The sequence below is a fragment of the Labeo rohita genome, chromosome 17 (assembly GCF_022985175.1).
Source record: "Labeo rohita strain BAU-BD-2019 chromosome 17, IGBB_LRoh.1.0, whole genome shotgun sequence".
NCBI lineage: Eukaryota > Metazoa > Chordata > Actinopteri > Cypriniformes > Cyprinidae > Labeo > Labeo rohita.
Window position 1 is genome coordinate 20,514,761 of NC_066885.1, and position 23,166 is coordinate 20,537,926.

The window sequence follows — 23,166 nt, forward strand, 5'->3', positions numbered from 1 at the left end:
ATTGCCAGAGCCATAGAAGTACCTCTTTTTAAAAAAAGACAATGACATTAAAATAAAGGCCTATTAGTGTTCTTTAGTCAGAATGCTTCAGTGTGTGGACGTTTCACTAACATCCCAGATTTATGAAAAACCGCAATATGACATTTGAACCCTATACAAGACTGTGAGTGTTGCCTCTGTGTTCACTATGTATTTGAAAGATATGCATTATTTAGAATGCAAAAGGTTGTATGTAAAAAGTGGTGTTTTGTGATGTGCACAAAGATGTCAATCCTTTATGAAACTGGAATCTTAGCAAATGTCAGTTATACTGCAGAATGATGTTCCTTTTTATATTCAGATTAATTTAATGTTACTCCATTAAGGCCAGCGGATGTGCACTTGACATCGTCAAAGCATCTTAAAATACAAAGTGCCAAAATGTAAGAATGATTTGTGCCAAAAAGCTTTTTTTCTCCCTGAAAATATGCAGCTGTATTATAAAACCTGTTGGTGTGGAACTACTGTTGTCGATAGCCTGTGCGTAAAGTCAGATTTGAAGTTGTCTGAAGATAAACTATGATGAAGAAGATCATTAAAAATAAAAATATTTTTAATTGAGTTAACACTGCAATCCATTTCTGACTTTCTTGGGTGGATTTTAATTCATAAGCAGGTTGAAACCTGACTACATAAGACAATGAAAAACTTTAGCTTCCTTTTTATGCATAACGTGGTATTTTGCATGGCCCGTTTAAATTAAAATTACTCTCACCTACTATTACTGAATCATAAAAAAGGAAGAAATTATGTTAAAAAACGTTTTATTTTTGTTCCAAAAAACAAAACTCTTTTATTGCTATATGCTTATGTCAGATGAGATGTTGTCAAATAAAAGGAACTGAAATACAGTATTGACTTATAAATCCATAAATCTTAAATTAAAAGAAATTTAAAAGTAATTTTGAATTCACTAAGAATATATTCAGTAATCAAAGGGATTTTTAATAACCCTATCTTTGTAAACACGTGCTGTAATACCAGGTAACAAATGATGCATGAATGCATCTGATTTTAGTTTAATCCTGAACCCAGTCTTCTTTGGCCCAGTCAGGCATTTGGGTGGAGTATTCAAAGTCAGGTCCTTTGTATCGTAATGCATGTAGGAACATGACCAAATCCTTCTCCGTTGGGTCGGGTCGCACAATTTTACACTCGCCACATAAATTATCTCTAACAAAGGCATTCGAATTTGCAGTTCTGGAGGCTACATCTGATACTGATTCCTTTTCATCATGACCACCATTTGTTTCACCTTCAATCCCAGCAGCAGATGTGCTCTTGTGAAGTTCTTGACTACCTTCTTCCTTCACTTCTTCCTGTGTCAGTTTACAGGAACCGTCATCACACGCAACACCACTCGACTCAGGTGCAGTTATTTGGTCATTGTGTTCTTGACACTTTGTCATCGGCCCTTGCTTTCCCGAGACCTCTTCATCAGGCAAATCCAACAAGTGTAGACTCTCCTTTGAACGGTGCTCTTCTATAAGAGCCTGTAGAAGCTCTTCATCGCTCATACCTACCAGCCCTCCTTTGGCTCTATTTGGACCCCATGCAGAAGACCCATAGATGGGATCGTTGAGGATCGGAAAGCCGAGGAACTGAAGATGAACGCGAATCTGGTGAGTGCGTCCTGTGAGAGGCAGACAGCGGACCACACTAGAGCGCCCGTTATAGCTCAGTCTCTGGAAAACTGTGCGGGACTCTTTGCCTTTGGGATCAACCCTACAGAGGCCCACCCGGAAGGATACTACCAAGATGGGCTCCTCACACACCACCTCGCCCTCGGGAAACTCCCCTTCCACACGACACACATACTCCTTCTCCAGCTGTGAAAAAAAAGAAAGTATGGTTAAAGTATGCATGACACAAATTCACTCTACTTCAATCTATTTTTAAATTTCCAAACATGTAATTATTAGATTTTTTTTTTTTTTAACACTGCATACACAATGCAATTTCTACAAGATACAGGGGAAAGATATTGTGGCCACAGTCGAACTAAATTAAGAACAAATTAATAAAACATGACCATGAATTAAGTTGTGGGAGCAGATTCTTAATTTGTGACCATAATATCCAATTTTTCTTTCCAATTTTACTTCATTCACATTAAAAATGTAGTTAAATGTAACATCAAAATATATTCATTATTCACTTTTCAAACTGACAAATATTACACAAAATAAACTTTAATTCATGTCAAGAATGATAGTTTTAAAATAACTAAAAACATTTTGGCACATTTGAAAACATTTTGAATTTGAAGATCAGGCTATTTTGTCTTCTGAGAAACATGCAAGTATCTTCTGTAGCTTCTGATAGGCAGTACTAAATGAAAAAATATGATATTTAGGCAAAAAAAGAAAAATGTAATTCATTCTTCTCAGAAGTTTACACTCCTGGCTCTTAATGCATCATTTTTCCTTCTGGAGCATCAGTGTGTGTTTGAACATTTTGTAATAGTTGCATATGAGTCCCTCAGTTGTCCTCAGTGTGAAAAGATTGATCTTAGAATCATACAGTCATTGTTAGAAAGGGTTCAAATACACAAAAATGCTAAGAAACCAAATAATTTGTGGGAGCTGAAGGATTTTTCTGAAGAACAGCAGGCAGTGTAACAGCTGTGGATCATTCAGGTAACAACACAGTATTAAGAAACAAGTGAATGTAAACTTTTCTCTTGTAGACTATATGTCTTTTATATGAAATATCTTATTCAGGTCAGTAGTAAATAAAAAATAACATGCATTTTGTACAATCTCTTTCAATTTGGTAAAATAATTAACATTTAGCAGATTCTGCATGTAAATGCATGTTCTGTATGTAAACTTTTGACCTCATGTGTAAAACAGATGTGTCTGCAAGGTTACATCCTAAGCATAACAGTATTATGAGAAGCACACGCATTTCAAATATTGCAACCTTTCTCCATACATTTTACTAATAGTCATGCCACGTTTTATGGAGGACACGTCTTAAAATTCAGTATAAAGTTGGTTGGTTGCTTCCATGTGTGAACTGTGCAAAAGGATTTTTTTTTAACTTGATTGATTTTAACTTGATTAACTTAATATTTATATATCAAAAAGGGAAAAAAGTAATTAGTAAATGCTTTATAAAAATGCAATGCAATTATATGTTGCAATTATTACACTTAGCTACATATTTAAACAAAATAAGCTTATTTTAAAGGTTATTTATTTGTTAATTTGAAAAGTGAGGAAATATACATTTCTTTTTTTTTTTTTAATTATGAAATCAATAAGTTAGAGTACCCTTTACACTACCACTGTAAGCAGATTTTGCTCAATTTTTCAAAGCTCAAGAATAAATCAAGTAATTTTCTGTGTTGATATAATTTAACTTACATCTACATTTCCAAACTGTGACTGACAGAATGCAGAATTTTAAGAAGGTATAATAAACACGCATCATTCAAAAGGTTCATCTCACCTGTCTCTCACGAACCATCGCATCCAGTTTTTTGGAGACCTCGAGTGTACGAGCAAACAGCAGCACACCTGAGGTGAGGCGGTCCAGTCGATGTACTGTGTGGAGTCCACTAAGGCCTTTCTCCTTTCCCAGAATGAAAATGACAGTATTGTGACGGTAGCGCCCACAGGGATGCACAGGAAGTGAGGCGGGTTTATCCACCACCACAACTTCACCATCATCCACCAGAACCTCCAAGGGCTTCCCAATCACAGGGGGCTCATGACGATGCACTGTGTTCCTCATAAAGTCATTGTTCTAGACAAGCAAAGGAGATACAAAACAATTACACAGAACGGCACATACAAAATTACAGTCAATGAGTGTTGCCAAGTCATGTCTTACCTTCAATATTATATTCAGATCATCCACAGGTGTTCCATTCAATTTTATACGCCCCTCTTTGACAGCCTTATTGTAGTAGTCCATAGACTCCGCCCGGAATTCATTCTTAAAAACCTCTAATAGTGTTTTACCAATCCAGCGTCCCTTACAGTAAGTCGTAAAGTCAAAATAGTAAGGATACACTTTGCGAAGACCACCTTCAAAATAGTAGGAGGTTTCCGCAAAATGTTCTTGGCTGAAACTCACACCCGGGTTGCGTTTCTGTGGAGGAGGCACGTACCGCTCTCCGCGACGCAGCTGTTTTCCACACTTCTTTTGCTTCTTGCGGTTGCCTTGTTTGGCTGCCTCATCCGTCTCCTCGTTTTTACGTTTACCGCAGTTTGTTTTAACAGTGCTGTCCGTATCACAGCTTTCTTCTTCAACGGTGGCATCTTTAGTCTCCATGGCGTGTACTGCAGTGTAGGGCTGTTGTTTTGAGAACTTCAAGTGTATAAAGGAGACATTTAGCGCTGTCCGTATCGTTCCCAGAGTTCGAACACTCACGTTTTTGTTCCGATACACGTGTCTCAGAAAATAATTGTGTTCTTTTTTTCCAAAGCAAAGTAATGCATTTAAACCTGCTGTCTTCCCCTTCACACACGTGAACCATGCCATCCAGCGGCTCAATGACAGAATTATTTCCGTCTTCGGTTGATGACATCACGTGACGTCACGTGTTTACAAATTATTTGTGAAGTACAATTTTTTAAGCAACAAGATTATTTTGGATAGATTTGTCTAACTTCATTTCTAGGATGTTTGGAACATTGATATAAATCGAAATGTATGATGTCATATTTGTTTTTGTGCGAGATACCTTTGATTCTAAAAGTACAATTTCTTTTCTTACACGACTAATTATTTTACTTGGAAATGATCATATTCATCTGAAGAAATGGGCTAAAGCGAAGGCAAATTATGAACATATTATAAAATAAATAATATGGTACTACTTATTAAATATATTAGAAACAGCTAATATAAGCTAAAAAAGACTTATGATGCACTATGGTACTTTAATTTGGTTAATTAATTTTTTGGGGCTTTTTCCCTGCCATATATCTATGTTGTTGTTGTTTTTTTTTTTTCATGTACATGCACTTGTTTTTGTTTTTCCGTATACCCTTTTTCAATTTTTTTCCATGACTGCTATGCAATGTATATGTTTGTACTAATATGTACATAATTGCATGAAAAAGTACAATTTTGTAAGTATTGTCCATTTATCTTACAATTGTATTTATACCAAATTATTATGGTGTGAACTGGCTTTGGAATTTTTTGTTTAAAGACTTTTTGTTTTTGTATACTAAGACTGAATTGCAACTCAAAAAGGATGTGTTATTTTTTTATGAGTATACTGTTGACTTCAAAATTTGGTATATTGTGAATTTTCTCATTATATATGGAAAAGTTGTTATCCACAAATGTAAACGGGCAGTGAAAAACCTAATTTTACTCATTTTAAAATAGAAATAGGTTACTACCTGTAACTATTTGTATTTCTTTATGGGCAAGTGATTTTCTAATATTTTTTTCTTTCTTGTACTTATTTATTTTGTAATTGTTTTTGCTTATTATTGTATTTGCCTTGTATGTTCTAAAAATTGCAAAATAAAAAAATAAATAAATTTGTATCTACTTTTAACTTTTAATTCTACACACTCTCCTGGGGATAATCTTATTTATTTCCAAATCTATTTCCTTCTTCTTCTTCTTCTTCTTCTTCTTCTTCTTCTTTTTTTTTTTTTTTTGTAACTTGTAAATACTTATATTCATTTCATTTGCATGTTTGCTGAATATTAATTAGATGCTTAGTGTAAATCAATTAATAGCAATCTTAACAGACATAAAATAATTTTCATTGTTTTTTTTTTGTGCAAAAAAAGCAATTTTTTCTCTAACTGAGACGTCCAGCGTATCTTACATCTCTTTACAAGATATATTCATTTATGTCTTTTTCAATGTCTTTTGATGCAGTTTGGTATATTATACAGTATATGTTTATATTTCTTGCCAAATATAAAAATATATAGTTTATGCTAGTTCATTAATCACATACCATAGTATAACAATAGCTTTATTAATTTGCCAAAAAAAGAGAAAGTAATCACAAGGCCTTACATTATGTTTACATTTGTGTACATTTAACATGTAGATTAATACAAAATTTCTCATATTAATTAAAATATAATTTAAATCAAACTACACTTTTGATTAGACGACGGCAACATTTCAACTCAAAATCTGACTCCATGCAGACGACAAAAGAAAAAGCATTAAATGTTTGCAATAATGCAAAATTATTTCTGTTTCCCATTTATTTAAGCCTTGGCATAACTTAGTAATAAGACATCAAAAGATAGCACGGTAGCAGTTAGATTTCCACATATAACTGTACTCTATTTTGATTGCTTCTTGCTGTATAGTATGTTAAAGCTGAACACATGGCCACTTATGAAGCTACTGAGATCACAAGCCTTAGATATGGAAGTTCTTGCTCACTTAGTTTGTATGTGAATAGACACCTCCTCAGAAATGACAGCTTTCATTTCAGTCCTCTAGCAGTTGCCGCATTTGAACTTTTGAACAGTTTTAAGTCAAGAATCAGAACGATCCAGAGAGTGTGTTGCTAGGCAGCAGGTGGAGATAGGATGGGAGGCGTTCCCTCAGCACTAAGGGCTTTCTGAACCACAGCACCAGCGCCATCTCCTGCAGGGGCAACCATACTGCAATCAGAGCTCATCACTGGAAAGAGAAACAAATTGGCCACACAGTTGTGATGAGCTACAGTACAATACAAGTGCGTCTATTCTGCTTTATCTCATAAGGACTGAATGCATACCCTGGCCACTGGCGGTGTTTGTCTGTCAGTGGGACGTAAACCACACCCATCAATGCTTTCCTGAGGAAAGTGCCATCGCTCTGACGGTCATACTGCTCCAGGACTTGGCTTCCACCCTCTGGGCCCACAGGCAGAACAAGTCTCCCACCTGGTTTCAACTGTTCCAGGAGCTGTTGATGCATACGTTTAAATAAGACTACTGCAGGCTATGTGAACAACACTTAAGTCTAATTCATTATGTGCGTACAGCTTTAGGGAGTGTAGGAGCTGCTGCTCCAACATGAATGGCATCATAAGGGGCTTCATCAGGATAACCCAACCGTCCATCACCCACTGCGAGGGAAAAAAACGTTTTGTAAAACATTCTTGTCACTAGCAAATTCATAAACAGGTCCAATGTGAATGTTTGTGCTTCAGTATACAAGAAAAAACTTATAATAAAAATTATTTTAATCACTCACCCACTAATTTAATTCGTCCTGAGGCAAGCAATTCTGGATCGTCCGCCTGGACGTTTTTCACAGAGGATTGAACCAGCTCATCTATGTGCTCAATTCCCACTACTTTTCCAGAGGGCCCTACCTGCAGAATCAACATAGCAAAACATGAAAACAGGAAAAATCTTACTAAATGAAATAATTATTACGTAAAATAATTTTAAATAATAAAAAAAATGGTGCAAGAAAAAAGTTTTTCCACAAATTGTGTATGTATACAAACTGTGTAATATCCAAGGTACACAATTCTCATAATTGTGCAGTTAATTCTCTAAACTTTTGGAATATTTGTCCTCTCCCCAAATTTGTCACTACCGAAAAACAGTATAATATATACATTATAATTTAATTAGAAGGATTATATTGACCTATTAAGATTTTGCTTTCATCTGCATTGTATATATATATATATATATATATATATATATATTTGATATTTATAAAAAGAAATTCAGAGGTAAATCAATAACAATTACAATTTTTACAATATAAGTGTAATTTATTTTTGTTGTATTTTTGTTGTAATTTTCCTTTGTAAAAGGCAAAAAGTTGATCATACTGATTTAAAAATTAAGGATTCATTAGTCTGAATATACATTGAACCAAAAATATCTTAACATCTTAGTTGATAATTCAGTACACTTTATTTTTTGACAAAACATCCTGTTTCGGTAGTGACCACAACACATTACAGAGTTTTAACCCATATACTAAAACATAATGAAGTACTAAAAATATGCAAAAATGTTTATTTATTTTCCCCAAATAAAGGATTATGTGTTGCCTTTTGTCACTACTGTTTGTGACTCTTACGGCAGTGATTTTAGATTCTTTTGAACCTAGCTCAAAGATGCTAACCAGTATATGGTTAGCTAGCAAGTTGTACACACATATAAATAAAAATATAGTGAGCAACTCCCAAAAAGCGAGCTTAACTGCAGAAAAATGTGTTTGGTACACGTTCCTTAAAGTTGCAAACAGATTTTCAGACTTTTGAACACCTTTACCTCAAAATGATGGGGCTTATCTACTCATCATGTAGCTTTGAGAGAGAGGGACACATAAATATTTCCTGATCATAAATGTAGGGGTGTCGTTAAAATCAGTTTCAGCCAATGGACTAAAACATACACTATTTCAGTAGTGACATGACAATGCGGGACACACTTTTTGCATCAAGTTTCATAATTTACAAAGATTTTTTTTTAACTAAATTTTAAAAATCAAACAAAATCAAAACTTTACAAAATGACTACAAAATCAAAAAAATTTTTTTAAACAACAATGGAACAAAATGCAAATACTACATGATTATATGATTTGAATGTGCAGGGCATTATATTTCTTATTGAGTTCAAAAATGTGGAAAAAAAACTTTTATACTGAAAACTTGCATGACATGCTGAAAAAAAGACAGCACTCACCATTCTGGCAAAGCATGCAGTGAGATATCCACTTCCTGAACCCACATCCAAGGCTGAAGCTCCTTCTGTTAACTTGTCACTGAGGACCTCAAGAGCATGTGCGTGCTACACAATAAGTCATTCATTATAGCATATTAATTTAATAGTAACATCTATTTTAAAAGTTCTTGCCTGACCTACCATATGAGGAGCACTGATTGTAGCCTTGTAACCTTTGTAGAGAAAAAACACACACAGTGTGAGTGAAAAATGGCTGTGCGTTTTTTTTTTTTTCTTTTTTTTTTCAGTTTGCTTCATGTATTCAAACCAGTATGAAATTCACCTATAGACTGGGGAGAGTCAGCATAAGGGTGGTCTCTGGAATAAATCCCTCTATCAGTGGCAAGCATGGCATTAAACACTCTGTCACTGCGGATAACTCCATGATCTGTCACAGAATGACAACATTAAACTCTTTACTACTAAATTATGTCCATTAAATGACATTTGTGTATTGAAATGTACAATAGCATCTAAGTATTGTGTCTATATCATTATCTATCTACTAACCTCTTAAGCGGGTGATGAGTTCTATATGTGTTTTGCCACTAGAGATCCATGCCATGGTTCTGGAGAGCAGCAAACCCATAGGGACCGCTACTGCTGCCAGTCTAAGCACCGTCTGCATTGCCTAACAAGCTGAGCCTGCAACAACAAATGATGTTTGGATTTCATCAACTGACAAATTCGGACAGTCTGTAAACTCACTCTTACATACACCTGTCCTTAAACCACTCATACTTTGTCAAGCTGGTTTTCACACTCCCTAAAACCCCTTTAAATCCAGGTAACTCAAACAAGCTGGGAGACTTAACTAAAAGCAGCAAACCTAAGCTGGTTTAAGATTTTTTTTTTCCCCCAACAGGGTAAATAGTTGTAAATTCTACATATCCATCTATCTATAAAGTTATATATACAGTATATATATATATATATATATATATATATATATATATATATATACATACAGATATTATATATATATATATATTCTCATTTAATTTTGTGCAAACTAAGTAAACTAAACAAAATTAAAAAAGTAATTAAATTTGTGATGCATGCAACAGTGTGTTTGTTCATTTTGTTTGTTTTAATATCTGGATCTACCTGTCTTTCGACCTCAGACCACTGATGCATCCAACATGCGTCCTTGATTCAGGTCAACAAACGTGAGAATCGGACCCGACCTAAATTTCACACGCCAGACATCAAACAGACAGTGAAATAACAAAATAGTACTACATACGCAACAAACTGGGCTTTAAAAGTGTTGTACGTAGTCAATTTAACGCACAACTACAAAATCCCTGAGCAATAAAAAGAACAACATACAGCGTCTCGAATATAAGTTTGCACAATATTGTTTTCTAATAGTAACAGAGTCTATGAATTACAAGTGCGTAACTGTCAAGACAGAACAAAAATCTTACTCGTAAATTTCAACCCGATGTCAACGTGCTGAAGAAGTAAACGGAAGTAGCAGTTCCAAACATATCACTACAACCAATCACATTCAAGGAATTATTGACGGACAGGTGTAACGACCAATCGAATTTGATGGGTAATTCCTGCCGGTTACGTGCATCTCAGCAGCAGCAGTGAAGGCAAAGCAAGAGTGAACGATGGGTTTTACATGCTAATGCTTGTATTTATTTCTCCTTTTAATATATCCTTTTAGGTCTGAGGTGTATTGAGAGCATTGTACTTTAAGGTAAACACCACTGTTTTAATTTTTATGACTGACAATGTTCTACTGCTCTATTATATGCGTTTGCTTGAGACCTAATAATGTCAACAATCATTAAGACTTTTGATACCTTGTTATGTAAACGACTAGTAGTGGATTTTTCCTTTATATAAACCTGACACGCCTGTCTTTTCATCGTTAAACCATGATTGTTAATGTCCATGTGTTTACAACACGCGTTTCACTGCAGCTTGTTTATATCTGATTGTTCATTAAAAATGTGCTTTAATTACTAGAAACGTGATGATTGACGACTTCGAAACCCATGCGGTCCGATCTAGTGGAGACCTGTGGTCTGAGATCTGCTCCAGTCTGCCAGAGCCTCAGGAACAGGATGGTGGACAGTTTACAGACTCATTTGAGCCTTCCTCTCCAGGAAACCCTCAAACAAACTCTCCCAGAGCTTCTTTCAGTCCCTGGGAACCAATGGCTGACTCAGATGTTTATATTGCCAGTTTAGGTACAGGAAATAACATTTGACAATAATACGGTGTGTTGATTTGGTTTTTAAGAGCATGTTATGTTGCTACAGAAAATCGACTGAAGAGGATCAAGGGACAGTCGAATGAAGTAACATCAAGGGAAATGCTCCGCTCATTGTCCCAGGCTAAAAAGGAATGTTGGGATAGATTCCTTCATGATGCCCAAACCTCAGAACTGTTCCAGGATGGGAACTTCGATCAGAGGTAAGGATGAGATCTGTTGCTCTCGGGCCTCTTGAACTATTTAGCCTTAATTACATCTGCTGATGGGATAATTGTTTACACGTTATAATAATTCCACTTTTACTACTCGCCTCACTTTAACTGTAGATTATAACTAATTTGAATAATGTATCTTTGTTAATTACAGTTAGACTAACACAAGACATTAACACTTCTTTAGCAAGGATGCTTTAAATCGATCGAAAGTGAAAGTAGAGAGATTACAAAAGATTTCTATTTCAGATAAATGCTGTTCTTTTAAACTTTCTATTCATCAAAGAATATATATATATATAAACATCACTGTCTATTCACTTTGTTCTTCAATGAGGAAGTAAACCTATGAGCAAGACTTCCTGTTCATTAGCCGCTAGAGAAGAATAACAACGTGAAGTAAACGGTAAAACTGCTTGCACTACAAACAATGTGTTCGTAATTAAGATAATACATTAAAAATAATATGGTAAGACACACCAATTTGCAATATCAAGCAGCAAAACAAGCTGTTTTGTTCAGCTGAACGCGGATAAGACCAGAAGCCAGACCCATAAAATTTACTAATGGCAATTTCCATAAAATATTGAGCAGCACAATCATTTTCAACATGAATGATGATAATATTTTTTTTTGAGCAAATCAGAATATTAGAATGATTTCTGTAGGATAATGTGACACTGTAGACTAGGGTAAATTCAGCTTTTACATCACAGGAATAAATTACATTTTAAAATATATTCAAATAAGAAACAGTTATTTTTTAAACTCTATTAATATTTCACAATATTTCTGCATTTTTGATCAAATAAATGGAGCCTTAAATATAATAAAAAAAACTTTTGTATGATAGTGTTATATATAACAATCATGAATGTAACAGTGTCATTGAGAAAAGGCATAAATAAGGTCATTATTGGAATAATTTTGTGATGTTGGTTTGTACTTTTTAGGACCATTCTGCCCACTGTTTCAGCATATATTTACTTGAATTTCTTACTGGAATGGTCTACTTTAGATTGCACAATAATATGTCAGGAGAAGGTCAGGACTCTGACTTAGCCAATCTACAAGACTTAATTTGTTCTGCTTGAGCCACGCTGTTGTTGACCTACTCTTAGATTGTGTCTGTGACCCAGCATCACCCATAGCAAGTGTGCAAAATATGCTTGCAGCTGCTTAGACAGATAAGATGCCCACCCTGGTGGGAGTAGCGAATAGCGATGATACCTTACCAGTCTGTAGATGGACCTGAGGTCCTCTAAAGTTGTAACTAGAAAATTAAGATGTTGCTGAAGTTAAAAAAAATGCCATTTATTTCTGTGGTTAAATGAATCTAATCAGCTCTTGGTTTGTGTGTAATTATTGTGAACAAGTCTTGTCTATCCTGCAGTGCTTTGGAGCAGTTCAAGCGCTGGCTGTCTCCTGAAAGGGTGGCCATCAATGCAGAAGAGCTGGAGTACCTTCTCTTGCCCACACACAACAGTGAGGCTCCTGCCAGCTCGACCCAAACTGACAAGCAAAGTGAGGAGGAAGAGTGCCCGAGCCCAGAGAAATAACCATATCACAGTGATAACTGACCAGCAGTGTTAAGAGAATTAAGCATATGTGGGGTCTTGTTGTGAACAGCAACTAAATACTGCGATCCACTTAATGGGATCATTCGATTCACAGATTTATATTAAGGTGTCGTTGTGCATGTCTCTCAGTCTGCTTTCAACTCAAGATTCATCATTGTATCTTCATGTCTGTAGGACTGAAAGAAATCTATATGTGAATTAAAAATAAAATATTTGAGAAATTTTACTTGCCAAATGACATGCTCTGCAACAGCAGAAATCAGATTTGTTGAGAGAAGTACAAGCATACACTACCAGTCAAAAGTTTTTGAACAGTAAGATTTTTAATGTTTTATTTTTATTTTTTTTAAAGAAGTCTCTTCTGCTCAACAAGTCTGCATTTATTTGAACCAAAGTACAACAAAAACAGTACAATTTTGAAATATTTTAATTATTTAAAATAACCACTTTGTATTTGAATATATTTTGAAATGTAATTTATTCCTGTGATTTCAAAGCTGAATTTTTAGCATAATTACTCCAGTTATGTGATCCTTAAAAAAACATTCTAATATTCTGTTTTTCTGCTCACAAAACTATTATTATTATTATTATTATATTAAAAACAGCTGAGTAGAATTTTTCAGGTTTCTTTGATGAATGGAAAGTTCAGAAGAACAGCATTTATCTGAAATCGAAATCTTTTGTAATATTATAAATGTCTTTATCATAACTTTTGATCAATTTAAAACATCCTTGGAAATTAAAGGGAACTTATACTGACTCCAAAAACAGTATAAGCGTATAATGTTACAAAAGCTTTTTATTTCAGATAAATGCTGATCTTTGAATCTTTCTATTCATCAAACAATCCTGGGAAAAATGTACTGAGCTGCTTTAAATATAGAAAATAATACAAATAAAAATGTTTTGTGAAAAGCAAATCAGCATATTAGAATGATTTCTGAAGAATCATGTGACATTGAAAACTGGAGTAATTATGCTGAAAATGAAAATATAGCTTTGATCGCAGGAATAAATTACATTAAAAAAATATTCAAATAGAAAAGCTATTTTAAATAGTAAAAATATTTCGCAATATTACTGCTTTTGCTGTATTTTGTATCAAATAAATGCAGGCTTGGTGAGCAGAAGAGAATTCTTTAAAAAACATAGTAAAAACTTGACTACATTATCATGTAACATTCCACATATGTATGTATTATACAATGAATTTCATTATTTACTATTGAATTTACATGATTTTTATTTACTCCTTTCCTCTAGTATTGCTATACACTAATCCAAATGTACACAAACGTTACATTTATAAACACATTATGCATATTTGTATGAACTGATAATCTAATATCTGTCATACAGGTGAATATTCCCCTGAATTCTAATGTGTAGTGAATTCTAATGTGACTAGTGGACTAGACAGCCACTAAATGAAACATTAGTAGGATTGTAAAGCGTAATGTGCCCATTGTCTCTAAAAATGTTAGTAACTGTACACTTTACTCTGAGAAGATAATAAAAACTTTGAAGGAGGCATAATGAGATTCTTGTGTGACCTTTGTAGTGATGCATGCTGATATTTTTGCCCAGCAGTAACCAATAGATGTCACTATTGTTGAATATGGATGAGGCAGGACTCCAGGGCATTCCTGTCATTATACCGTTCAAGCATCATTGCTTTGTTCCAGAGCTGGTCAGTTTTTTATCATTTATCAAATCGTATTTATATTACGCGTGTAAAATTGCTAATTTTATTGCATGAGTGCTTTATTTACTTTGACATTTTAGTATTCAAATTTCTGTTCCCTGCTTTCAGTTTCCTTCCGAGTATCATAAGTTTCTGTTTTTACAATATACGTGTATATTGATCAAGCTCTGTAGTTTAGTCTATTTTACATTATTGAACCGAAAAAACAGGTTAGCGTCTCGTTTACCTTTTTAGTTGTCTCATTGATATACGTTTTGATATTATTCTAAGCATGGTTCTTAAAATTAGCAATAAACAGAATATTTAAATAATACGATTCGTTCGCACCAAATATTCTGTCTTTGTAGGTTATTTTATTTAATTTTATTAACAAAATATATTTTTGGAACACTGCAATAGTTTTTATAAGCCTTATATAAGTAGGCTGGTCGTTACTGAAGGTTCCTCACACTTGTGAGCGCGCATTGACGTGTCGAGGGAGATCTCCAGTCATCTGTGCGCGTGTCCGACGGCGCTCAATGTACACGAGTTGCGAACGTTTTAAGAAGCAAATTTCAGTGGGTTGTATTTAATAATGGCAAAATAGTGATTTACCTAGTCTGTGAAGAAGTCTTACCTGTATCCTTAAACTAAGTGCCCTTGGATCACGCAGCATCCGCTGAAGAAGTGATCAAAGGTGAGCAAAATATTATTTTTCGCCTAAACTGAAATAATACTGTGTTGAAATAAATAATATAACTGGCAAGTTCATTGAATTGCACAGAGCGATACTAAAACACAATACGAGGAATATTTAGGTTAGTAGGATAGGCTACCTGTCTCTATATGCAGACTTGCAGTCGTCAGTGTATATATATTTGGAAACATGCGTTTAATGGATATTATATTTCATAATTGCTACTTAATCGTCATAATTTCATTCACCGAAAAGAGTTTTTCGTCCTCTTAACTCCTCATTTATCATCAGAGGAACATAAGTAAGGTTAAGCTCCCATTACTAATAGTATTGGATTGAATCTGTCGTTTAGGTTTGTGGGGTCTGGATCCCCCATTACAACTGTTAAATTACCTCTCTAGTGCTGAGGAGAGAATGTAACTGCTGTCTTTTTCATTCAGACTTGAGCTGTGCTGCTGTTCATACAGTCTGTTGGGAACAGATCATATTGTGTAGTCTATTTGGCAGAAAGCAAAACACAGGACTTTCAGTCTCACAATGTTCTCTGCATGTTCATTAATAATGGAGATCCACTTACACTGGCAATATGAATGCATTAGGTGAACATAATCAACACAGACCATTTATCTTTTGTCCTCCATGCTTATATTTTGCTTCATATATTATATGCTTTTATACTAACATTTTCAGCATGGGGCATGTTGTCACAGCTGAAACTGACATTAAATCACATTAATGACTTTTCATGCAAAATGCAAACAGTCATTTATTAAATTTGCTGGAAAGTAATAATGTGCTCTTTCAACAGCCAGTTCTTTTTTTTCTATTCTCCTTCCATTCGTCCTTTACAGTGAAAACTTGTCTGAGTGGCTAACATCTTGTAAGGGTCCTCTAAGAGATAGAAGCCAAAATGTCTTCTGAAGTTATTCAGTCTTAGCCAATTTAAAAGAGACTTCTTGTTCACAAGTACGTACAAGTGGTTGTTCATGGAATTTTATCTCAGAGAGATAAAAGTGGTTCCTCGGTACACCTAATGCACTGTAGCTTTCAAAAACAGAAACATTGCTATCGCTTGTGTGGAATCTTGCAATTATCATACTGAAGTCAAAAATAATAACGCGCAGTGCTGACTGGGAATCATTTTAAGATGTTATTTGTAGATCTTTTCACTTCTGTGAGGACAGAGAACCCAGATTTGCTATGTTTTCTGTAGTGTGTTCATTTAATCAGTTTAGATTACTTTGCTTTACTTTCCTTTCCTCTATATTGGAGTTTAGGACTGGTCTTTCTGTTCTGCAGAGTACATGACCTCTCCACTTTAAATCACACACAAATAATACAAGTGGACATCCAATCTGGGCCGATGTACTATATTGATCTGTGGTATTATGAAGGGCATTTAGATCCAAGGAATAACTGAATTTGCTCAGGGGAAAATGTTCCAGGAATCCACCTTTTTCTGAATGGGGAAGTTTGGCCCGACTGGAGCGGTGCTTTATATTTCTAGTCTCTGGTGTTTAGTCAAATTAACATATTTCTGCAATGATAATATAACATTAAACCTGCGCACATTTTTATATTTAGTTACATTTAAAATGTTTCAATTAAGTCAAATTTTCCCCCAGTTGGAGACCAGAACACAAAATCACCCAAACGTAAGTTAGAATCCTTCATGGCACTGCTCATCGGTTACTCAGGAAAAAGGTGGATACAGTACTTTTATTGTAATTTAGTTTTGCTGAAGCAGTGATTCTTAAATGGTTGGTTGTGAGCCCAAGAAATGAGTTGCAAAGGATAAACATGGTAAGTGCTGACCACAATGTGTTTTGTGTGGTGAATTATTAGCTTCCAACAACATGAAATCATTCAAATTCAAAACATTTAGAATAGAACACAGTTCCTTTTCATTCCTATAATTTTACCAGTTTACAAAATATTAATATAACAGCAATACACAATTGTTTTGCTTAGGCAAGTCATGGTAATATTACTAATATATATATATATATATATATATATATATTTTTTTTTTTTTTTTTTTTTTGTTTTTTTTTGAAAGAAGTTTGTTATGCTCACCAAGGCTGAATAAAACGAATACAGTAAAAACAGTAATACTGTGAAATATTACTATAATTTAAAATAAATGTTTCCTATTTTAATGTCACATTTATATTTATATGGCAGTCAAATGATCCTTCAGAAATCATTCCTATAGGCTGATTTGGTGCTCAAGAAGCATTTATTATATTATATATTATTAATATAAATGTTGAAAATGAGCAGCATTTATCATCCATCCTTACATTTGAAATCTTTTGAAACATTAAAGATGTCTTTACTGTCATTTTGATTAATTTTGTGCATTTTTGCCTAACTTTTAAACAGTATAATGAGGAAATGAGGAGCCAAAGTGCTCAGTTTGGGGTTTTTCTTTTTTTTTTAGTCATGTCAGAGTCACTATTTCTTGGTTAAATAAACATAACTTACACTATCAGAAAAAGAAAAAAAATCTATTTTATATTTTTACATTACCAATGTAATCAATATTCTGTTTATTAAAGCCAAGTATGAATCTCATCAAGTTAGTGTTTTTAAGCATTTTACATTTATTCCAAAATAATAACTCAAGCCAGTAACAAATTAAACTTATGTATCAGCTATTCTTTTTAATAGTTCACTTTTAACTATTTTAAGCCCTGTAAATATTAGTCACAGACACCAGATTTACTTTAAATTTCACCAAGCTGATTACTCACTAAAAAGATCATGCTTTTATGCTGTTGGACAATGTTTCTTTAGAAAAACAAGCAATTTATACACTTTTTAAAGGAGAAGTCCACTTCCAGAACAACAATTTACAGATAATGTACTCACCCCCTTGTCATCCAAGATGTTCATGTCTTTCTTCAGTCGTAAAGACTTTTGAGGAAAACAGTTCAGGATTTTTCTCCATATAATGCACTGATATGGTGCCCTCGAGTTTGAACTTCCAAAATGCAGTTTAAATGCGGCGTCAGAGAGAAAAACTCTGACCGTATTTTCTCCCTCAAATTCAAAAATCATTTCAAAATCGCTGCAGAAGTTTCGACCCAGTCTATGCAAAGTGACCATGCTAGGAAGATCAAACACCCTTAACAAAAAAGGTAAAACAGTGATATAGGACGATTTTGAAGTTGAGGGAGAAAATACGGTGAGTTTTTCAACATACCCTAACTGTCTTGAGCCAGAACACACAGAGTTCAGGGAGAGTAAGACAAGATGAGCATTTGACATTATATAAACTGCATTTCGAAAGTTCAAACTTGGGGCACCATATCATTCCATTATATGGAGAAAAATCCTGAAATGTTTTCCTCAAAAAACATAATTTCTGAAGAAAGAAAGAAAGACATAAACATCTTGGATGACAAGGGGGTGAGTACATTATCTTTAAATTGTTGTTCTGGAAGTGGACTTCTCCTTTAATGTTAAACTTTGTTATATTGATGTTGTTTTATTTTTGTTAGCTGATTTTTTGTTGCCTCCTCGATATATATATTTACAATGTTTTCAATTTATATGTCAATTTCTTTCTAACAGGTGTCAGTTTGTCATCATACCAAGGCAGACATGGACTATCTCTATAACGAATCGTGGAAAAACATGACTTTAGATGCATCTGCCTCATCGTTCAGTGGACTGCAGCTCCTGATGGACCTCAAGCCACTCTTCATCCCTCTGTACGCCATGCTCGTCCTGGTAGCGTGTTCTGGAAACCTCATCCTCCTCATCCTCATCGGCCTGAACAAGAAACTCCACAGCACTACAAACTTCCTCATTGGAAACCTGGCCCTGGTTGACCTGGTTATGTGCCTGTTCTGCGTTCCCCTTACTGCGTTTTATGCCTTTGATGAGCGCGGTTGGGTTTTTGGCCAGTTTATGTGTCATTTTGTTACCCTGATGCAGACCGCCACTGTGTTTGCAGCAGTTCTGTCATTAACCGCCATTGCAGTGGACCGATACGTGGTGGTCGCATACCCGATTCGCCGCCGTGGAGGTCGTTCTTTCTGCGCGTGGTTGGTGGTAAGCATATGGCTCTGTGCGTTAACAATGTCCACCCCCACCGCTTTGCACACGGCCTACCTGGATCTGAGTGCGACAGGTCATGAAATGGTGGTTTGTGAGGAGTTCTGGCAAGGGCAGGAGCTCAATCGTCTAATATATTCATGTTTCTTCCTGCTCCTTTCTTATTTCGTTCCTCTAGCAGCAGTTTCCATATCCTACTGTGCAATCTCCTGCCACCTGCAACACCGAGCTACGCCTCGGCTCATGGCCGCTACACCATCCAACCAGGAAAAGTGGGGGCGCAAGAGGCGCAAGACGTTTCGCCTCCTGCTGGTGTCTGTTTTGTCATTCGCATTCTCCTGGCTACCCTTGCAGGTGGTCAACCTCATACGTGACCTGGACCCCGACTTCGCCATCCTAAACAAGAATCATGTCAATGTGATCCAAGTGTCTTGCCACTTGTTAGCCATGAGCTCAGCTTGCTACAATCCTTTCATTTATGCTTCTCTTCACAACAAGTTTTTGTCATATCTATGCCAGAACATATTTCAAAGAAGAAAACCTCATCATACTCAGAGCAGCCTCACAACCTCCAGCCGAATGCTGCGCTTGAATACTTCTAGTACTTTTACTGACATTCCCATGGCCATTAGTAAGATTTCACAAGACTGAATCTTCTCTACAGCAAACAGATGTTGCTACTTTAGGTTGCAAACCAATGACTCTGTTCTTAAAACTACATGTGCTTCACTGATTCCTGAGGAAAATGTCTGTATCTGCTTCAAATGTTAAACATTTGTATTAAATCGAAGGAGACAGTCTTGTGATGTTTGGTCAAACTGTTCATATATTATAGGCAAAAAAATAAATGATTCATATGTCTTGACCAGTAGGTGGTGTTGGTTCAAAACTACTCATGAGGGTAGGTCATGCTTCTGTTGATATGTATGAACTTAGTCCTAAATACGCAAAAGCGTTGCAAAATTATAGCCTCATCCATTCTGGCTTGGTTTTTATCAAATTGTTTGCATGTTATTCAGGGTTTGAATAATCAGCTTGAATTTCATGCATTTTTGTTGGTATGGTCTGACGCTGATAGTTGGTTTTTGTAAATATTAAGCATGTTCATAAATGTTTAGACATTTTTTTTGGTCACACTTTAGTTTGAGGACCAATTCTTGCTATTAGCTAACTATTGTCTATGACTGTAACCTCAATAAACTCCTAATTCAGTGCTTATTAAAGGAGAAGTCCACTTCCAGAACAAAAATTGACATAATGTACTCAACCCTTGTCATCCAAGATGTTCATGTCTTTCTTTCTTCAGCCGTAAAGAAAATGTTTTTTGAGGGAAACATTTCAGGATTTTTCTCCATATAATGGACTGATATGGTGCCCCGATTTTGAACTTCCAAAATGCAGTTTAAATGGGGCTTCAAACGATCCCAAATGTGGTTGTAAATGATCCCAGCCGATGAAGAAGGGTCTTATCTAGCGTCACGATTGGTTATTTTCATTAAAAAAAATACAATTTAAATACTTTTTAATCTCAAACACTGGTGTTGTCTCACTCTCTCTGAACTCTCTGATCGTATTTTCTCCCTCAACTTCAAAAATCATTTCAAAATCATCCTAAATCGCTGCAGAAGTTCTGACCCAGTCTCTGCAAAGTGAACATGCAAAGAAGATCAAACACCCTTAACAAAAAAGGTAAAACAGAGATATAGGACGATTTTGAGGGAGAACATGAGATGGGAGTTTTTCTACATACCCTAACTGTCTTGAGCCAGAATACACAGTTCAGGGAGAATAACCGCATTTGGGATCGTTTGAAGCCGCATTTAAACTGCATTTTGGAAGTTCAAACTCAAGGCTGAAATGTTTTCCTTAAAAAACCATAATTTCTTTATGACTGAAGAAAGAAAGACATAAACATCTTGGATGACAAGAGGGTGAGTACATTTTTGTAAATTGTTGTTCTGGAAGTGGACTTCTCCTTCTCCTCGTTTGTAAGGTAGTTCTTAGGTTTAGGTATGGGGTAGAAAAGGATTAGTCCACTTCTGGATTAAAAACTTCCTGATAATTTATTCACCAAGATTTTTTTTTTATCCAAAACATTCCAAGATTTTTGTCCATATAGCTGACTTAAATGGTGGCCAATGTGTTGAAGGTCCAAAATGCAGTTTCAGTGCAGCTTCAAAGGGCTCTACACGATCCCAGCTGAGGAATAAGGGTCTTATCTAGTATATATATGAAATATATATACTTTTTAACCACAAATGCTCATCTTGTACTAGCTCGACTTCACGCATTATGTAATCTCCTTGGAAAGGTCACATGTGATGTAAGCACCAACCCAGTGTTTGCAAAGTCAAATTACGATGTCAGACGACTTTGAAGTTGGGGGAAAAAATGCCCTACCCTGCCTTTTTTAACCAGAGTACACAGACGAAGAACTAACAATGCGTGACCTTTCCATAGACATTAGCTAGTGCAAGACGAGCATTTGTGGTTAAAAAGTATACAAATTTAAATCTTAAATTCTACATTTTTTAAAAGATGACCAATCATTTCATGAGATAAGACCCTTAGGGCGGCCGTACACGGTGCGAATTCGGACAGTCGGAAGACCGTATGGCCACGCACACGTCACGAGTGACTTTGTTTACGGACGCAGTGGTAGACGGCACGATTTTAAAACCTGCCGATTTCGGAGGCAATCACATTCACGAAGTTCCGCGCCAAAAACATGGACTCCGAGGAAGAGATCCTTTCCTTTGTGGCAGCAATGGCTTGCGAAAAAACAAAAAAAGAAAAGAAAACGAAGGGCATGGCAAAGAGTTTGGCTGAAGGGCAGACTTTCTTTTCCTAATCGTCGTCGTGGAAGATGTAAATTACACAATCATTGCGTGTCATGCAAGTTTCTGCAATTTGTGACGTTGTTTTTATACATGTTAAAATGCTGGATAGTTCAGGTATTATTGTATACATACTGTAACTTACATGTTCTATTGTTGTGGAAGAACAGTAATGCAGAATCATAAAACTGCCTTCAGGACTTTTGCTATATGGTTTTCTTTTCTTAGCTTCTGATTGGTCCTTTCCAGTTTGCTCAACAAATCGGCTTGTTCAACAGCACACATGTCACGCTTTCAATCCGACAGCACCCGAAGTTTTTTGACATGTTTAAAAATGATCGTAAGGTCGTGAAGTGCTCGTAAGGCACTCTGCTCGTCTCGTAATTTCTCACACACCATACGAGCCCCGACCATACGAGAAGAGACGATTTCCTCCGATAACCAAAAAAATCGCATGCGAGCTCGTACGACCTCAAAAATCGCACCGTGTACGCCCGCCTTTATTCCTTGGCTGGGATCGTTTTGAGTAGTGGTCGACCGATATTGTTTTTTTGACAACTGAGGCTGATATCTTGGAAAGCAGGATGGCCGATATAATTTTATTTATTTAATTTAATACTTAAGAAATTTCAAATAATTTGAAAATGGATTAAATTCTATATTTTTTAAATGGATTACCACCCAACAGAGGATTAGACTGTTTAGACAATTTAGACAATACATTGTTTGTGACAAGCCTCAAATCGGGTCACGCCCCCCAGGTTTAAAATCATCTAGTGTGCGGCCAGCTTTAGACAGAACTGTTAAATAACGACAGTGAACAAGAGGGAGAATGTGAGCACTGTGTGCTCAGGCACTGCCGTTCTCAGCGCCATCAAAATAAAAGTACAGAACATCTTCAAAATAAAAGTCTCGAACATATCAGCCAATCAGAAAAACTTATCAGCTGATGCTGATATTTGAAAAATGCCAAATATCGGCTGATATATCGGCCTTGGCGATATGTCAGTCAACCACTAGTTTAGAGCCCTTTGAAACTACAATTTGGACCTTCAACCTATTGATCCCCATTGAAGTCCACTATATGGAGAAAAATCCTGTAATGTTTTCCTCAAAAACCTGAATTTCTTTT

At 35.5% G+C, this 23,166-nt stretch overlaps 4 protein-coding genes across 5 annotated transcripts; 2 read left to right on the forward strand and 2 right to left on the reverse strand.

The window, feature by feature from the left end:
- Window positions 1-196: 196 nt before the first annotated feature.
- rpusd2 (RNA pseudouridine synthase domain containing 2) lies at window positions 197-4,560 on the reverse strand. The gene is made up of 3 exons (XM_051133885.1): window positions 3,880-4,560; window positions 3,496-3,792; window positions 197-1,868 (listed from the first exon to the last, which is right to left on the reverse strand). The coding sequence occupies exons 1-3, from the start codon at window positions 4,531-4,533 to the stop codon at window positions 1,059-1,061; spliced, it is 1,761 nt and encodes a 586-aa protein (XP_050989842.1). The 5' UTR covers window positions 4,534-4,560; the 3' UTR covers window positions 197-1,058.
- Window positions 4,561-5,980: 1,420 nt separating this feature from the next.
- pcmtl (l-isoaspartyl protein carboxyl methyltransferase, like) lies at window positions 5,981-10,224 on the reverse strand. Of its 2 annotated transcripts, none has more exons than XM_051132513.1 (10): window positions 10,154-10,224; window positions 9,831-9,910; window positions 9,234-9,368; window positions 9,007-9,111; window positions 8,865-8,896; window positions 8,685-8,789; window positions 7,225-7,345; window positions 7,011-7,096; window positions 6,764-6,933; window positions 5,981-6,630 (listed from the first exon to the last, which is right to left on the reverse strand). In XM_051132513.1, exons 3-10 carry the CDS (start codon window positions 9,349-9,351, stop codon window positions 6,594-6,596), a joined length of 774 nt encoding a protein of 257 aa, XP_050988470.1. In that variant the 5' UTR covers window positions 9,352-9,368; window positions 9,831-9,910; window positions 10,154-10,224; the 3' UTR covers window positions 5,981-6,593. The 2 variants fall into 2 exon arrangements, with proteins under 2 accessions (XP_050988470.1, XP_050988471.1); XM_051132514.1 differs by having other exon boundaries at window positions 5,981-6,666.
- Window positions 10,225-10,293: 69 nt separating this feature from the next.
- On the forward strand, window positions 10,294-13,110 carry ccdc32 (coiled-coil domain containing 32). Its single transcript, XM_051134240.1, has 4 exons — window positions 10,294-10,434; window positions 10,707-10,930; window positions 11,003-11,156; window positions 12,562-13,110. Exons 2-4 carry the CDS (start codon window positions 10,714-10,716, stop codon window positions 12,725-12,727), a joined length of 537 nt encoding a protein of 178 aa, XP_050990197.1. The 5' UTR covers window positions 10,294-10,434; window positions 10,707-10,713; the 3' UTR covers window positions 12,728-13,110.
- A 1,781-nt stretch (window positions 13,111-14,891) lies between these two features.
- Window positions 14,892-20,738, forward strand: prlh2r (prolactin releasing hormone 2 receptor). Its single transcript, XM_051133936.1, has 2 exons — window positions 14,892-15,132; window positions 18,712-20,738. Exon 2 carries the CDS (start codon window positions 18,742-18,744, stop codon window positions 19,846-19,848), a length of 1,107 nt encoding a protein of 368 aa, XP_050989893.1. The 5' UTR covers window positions 14,892-15,132; window positions 18,712-18,741; the 3' UTR covers window positions 19,849-20,738.
- The last annotated feature ends 2,428 nt before the right edge of the window (window positions 20,739-23,166 follow it).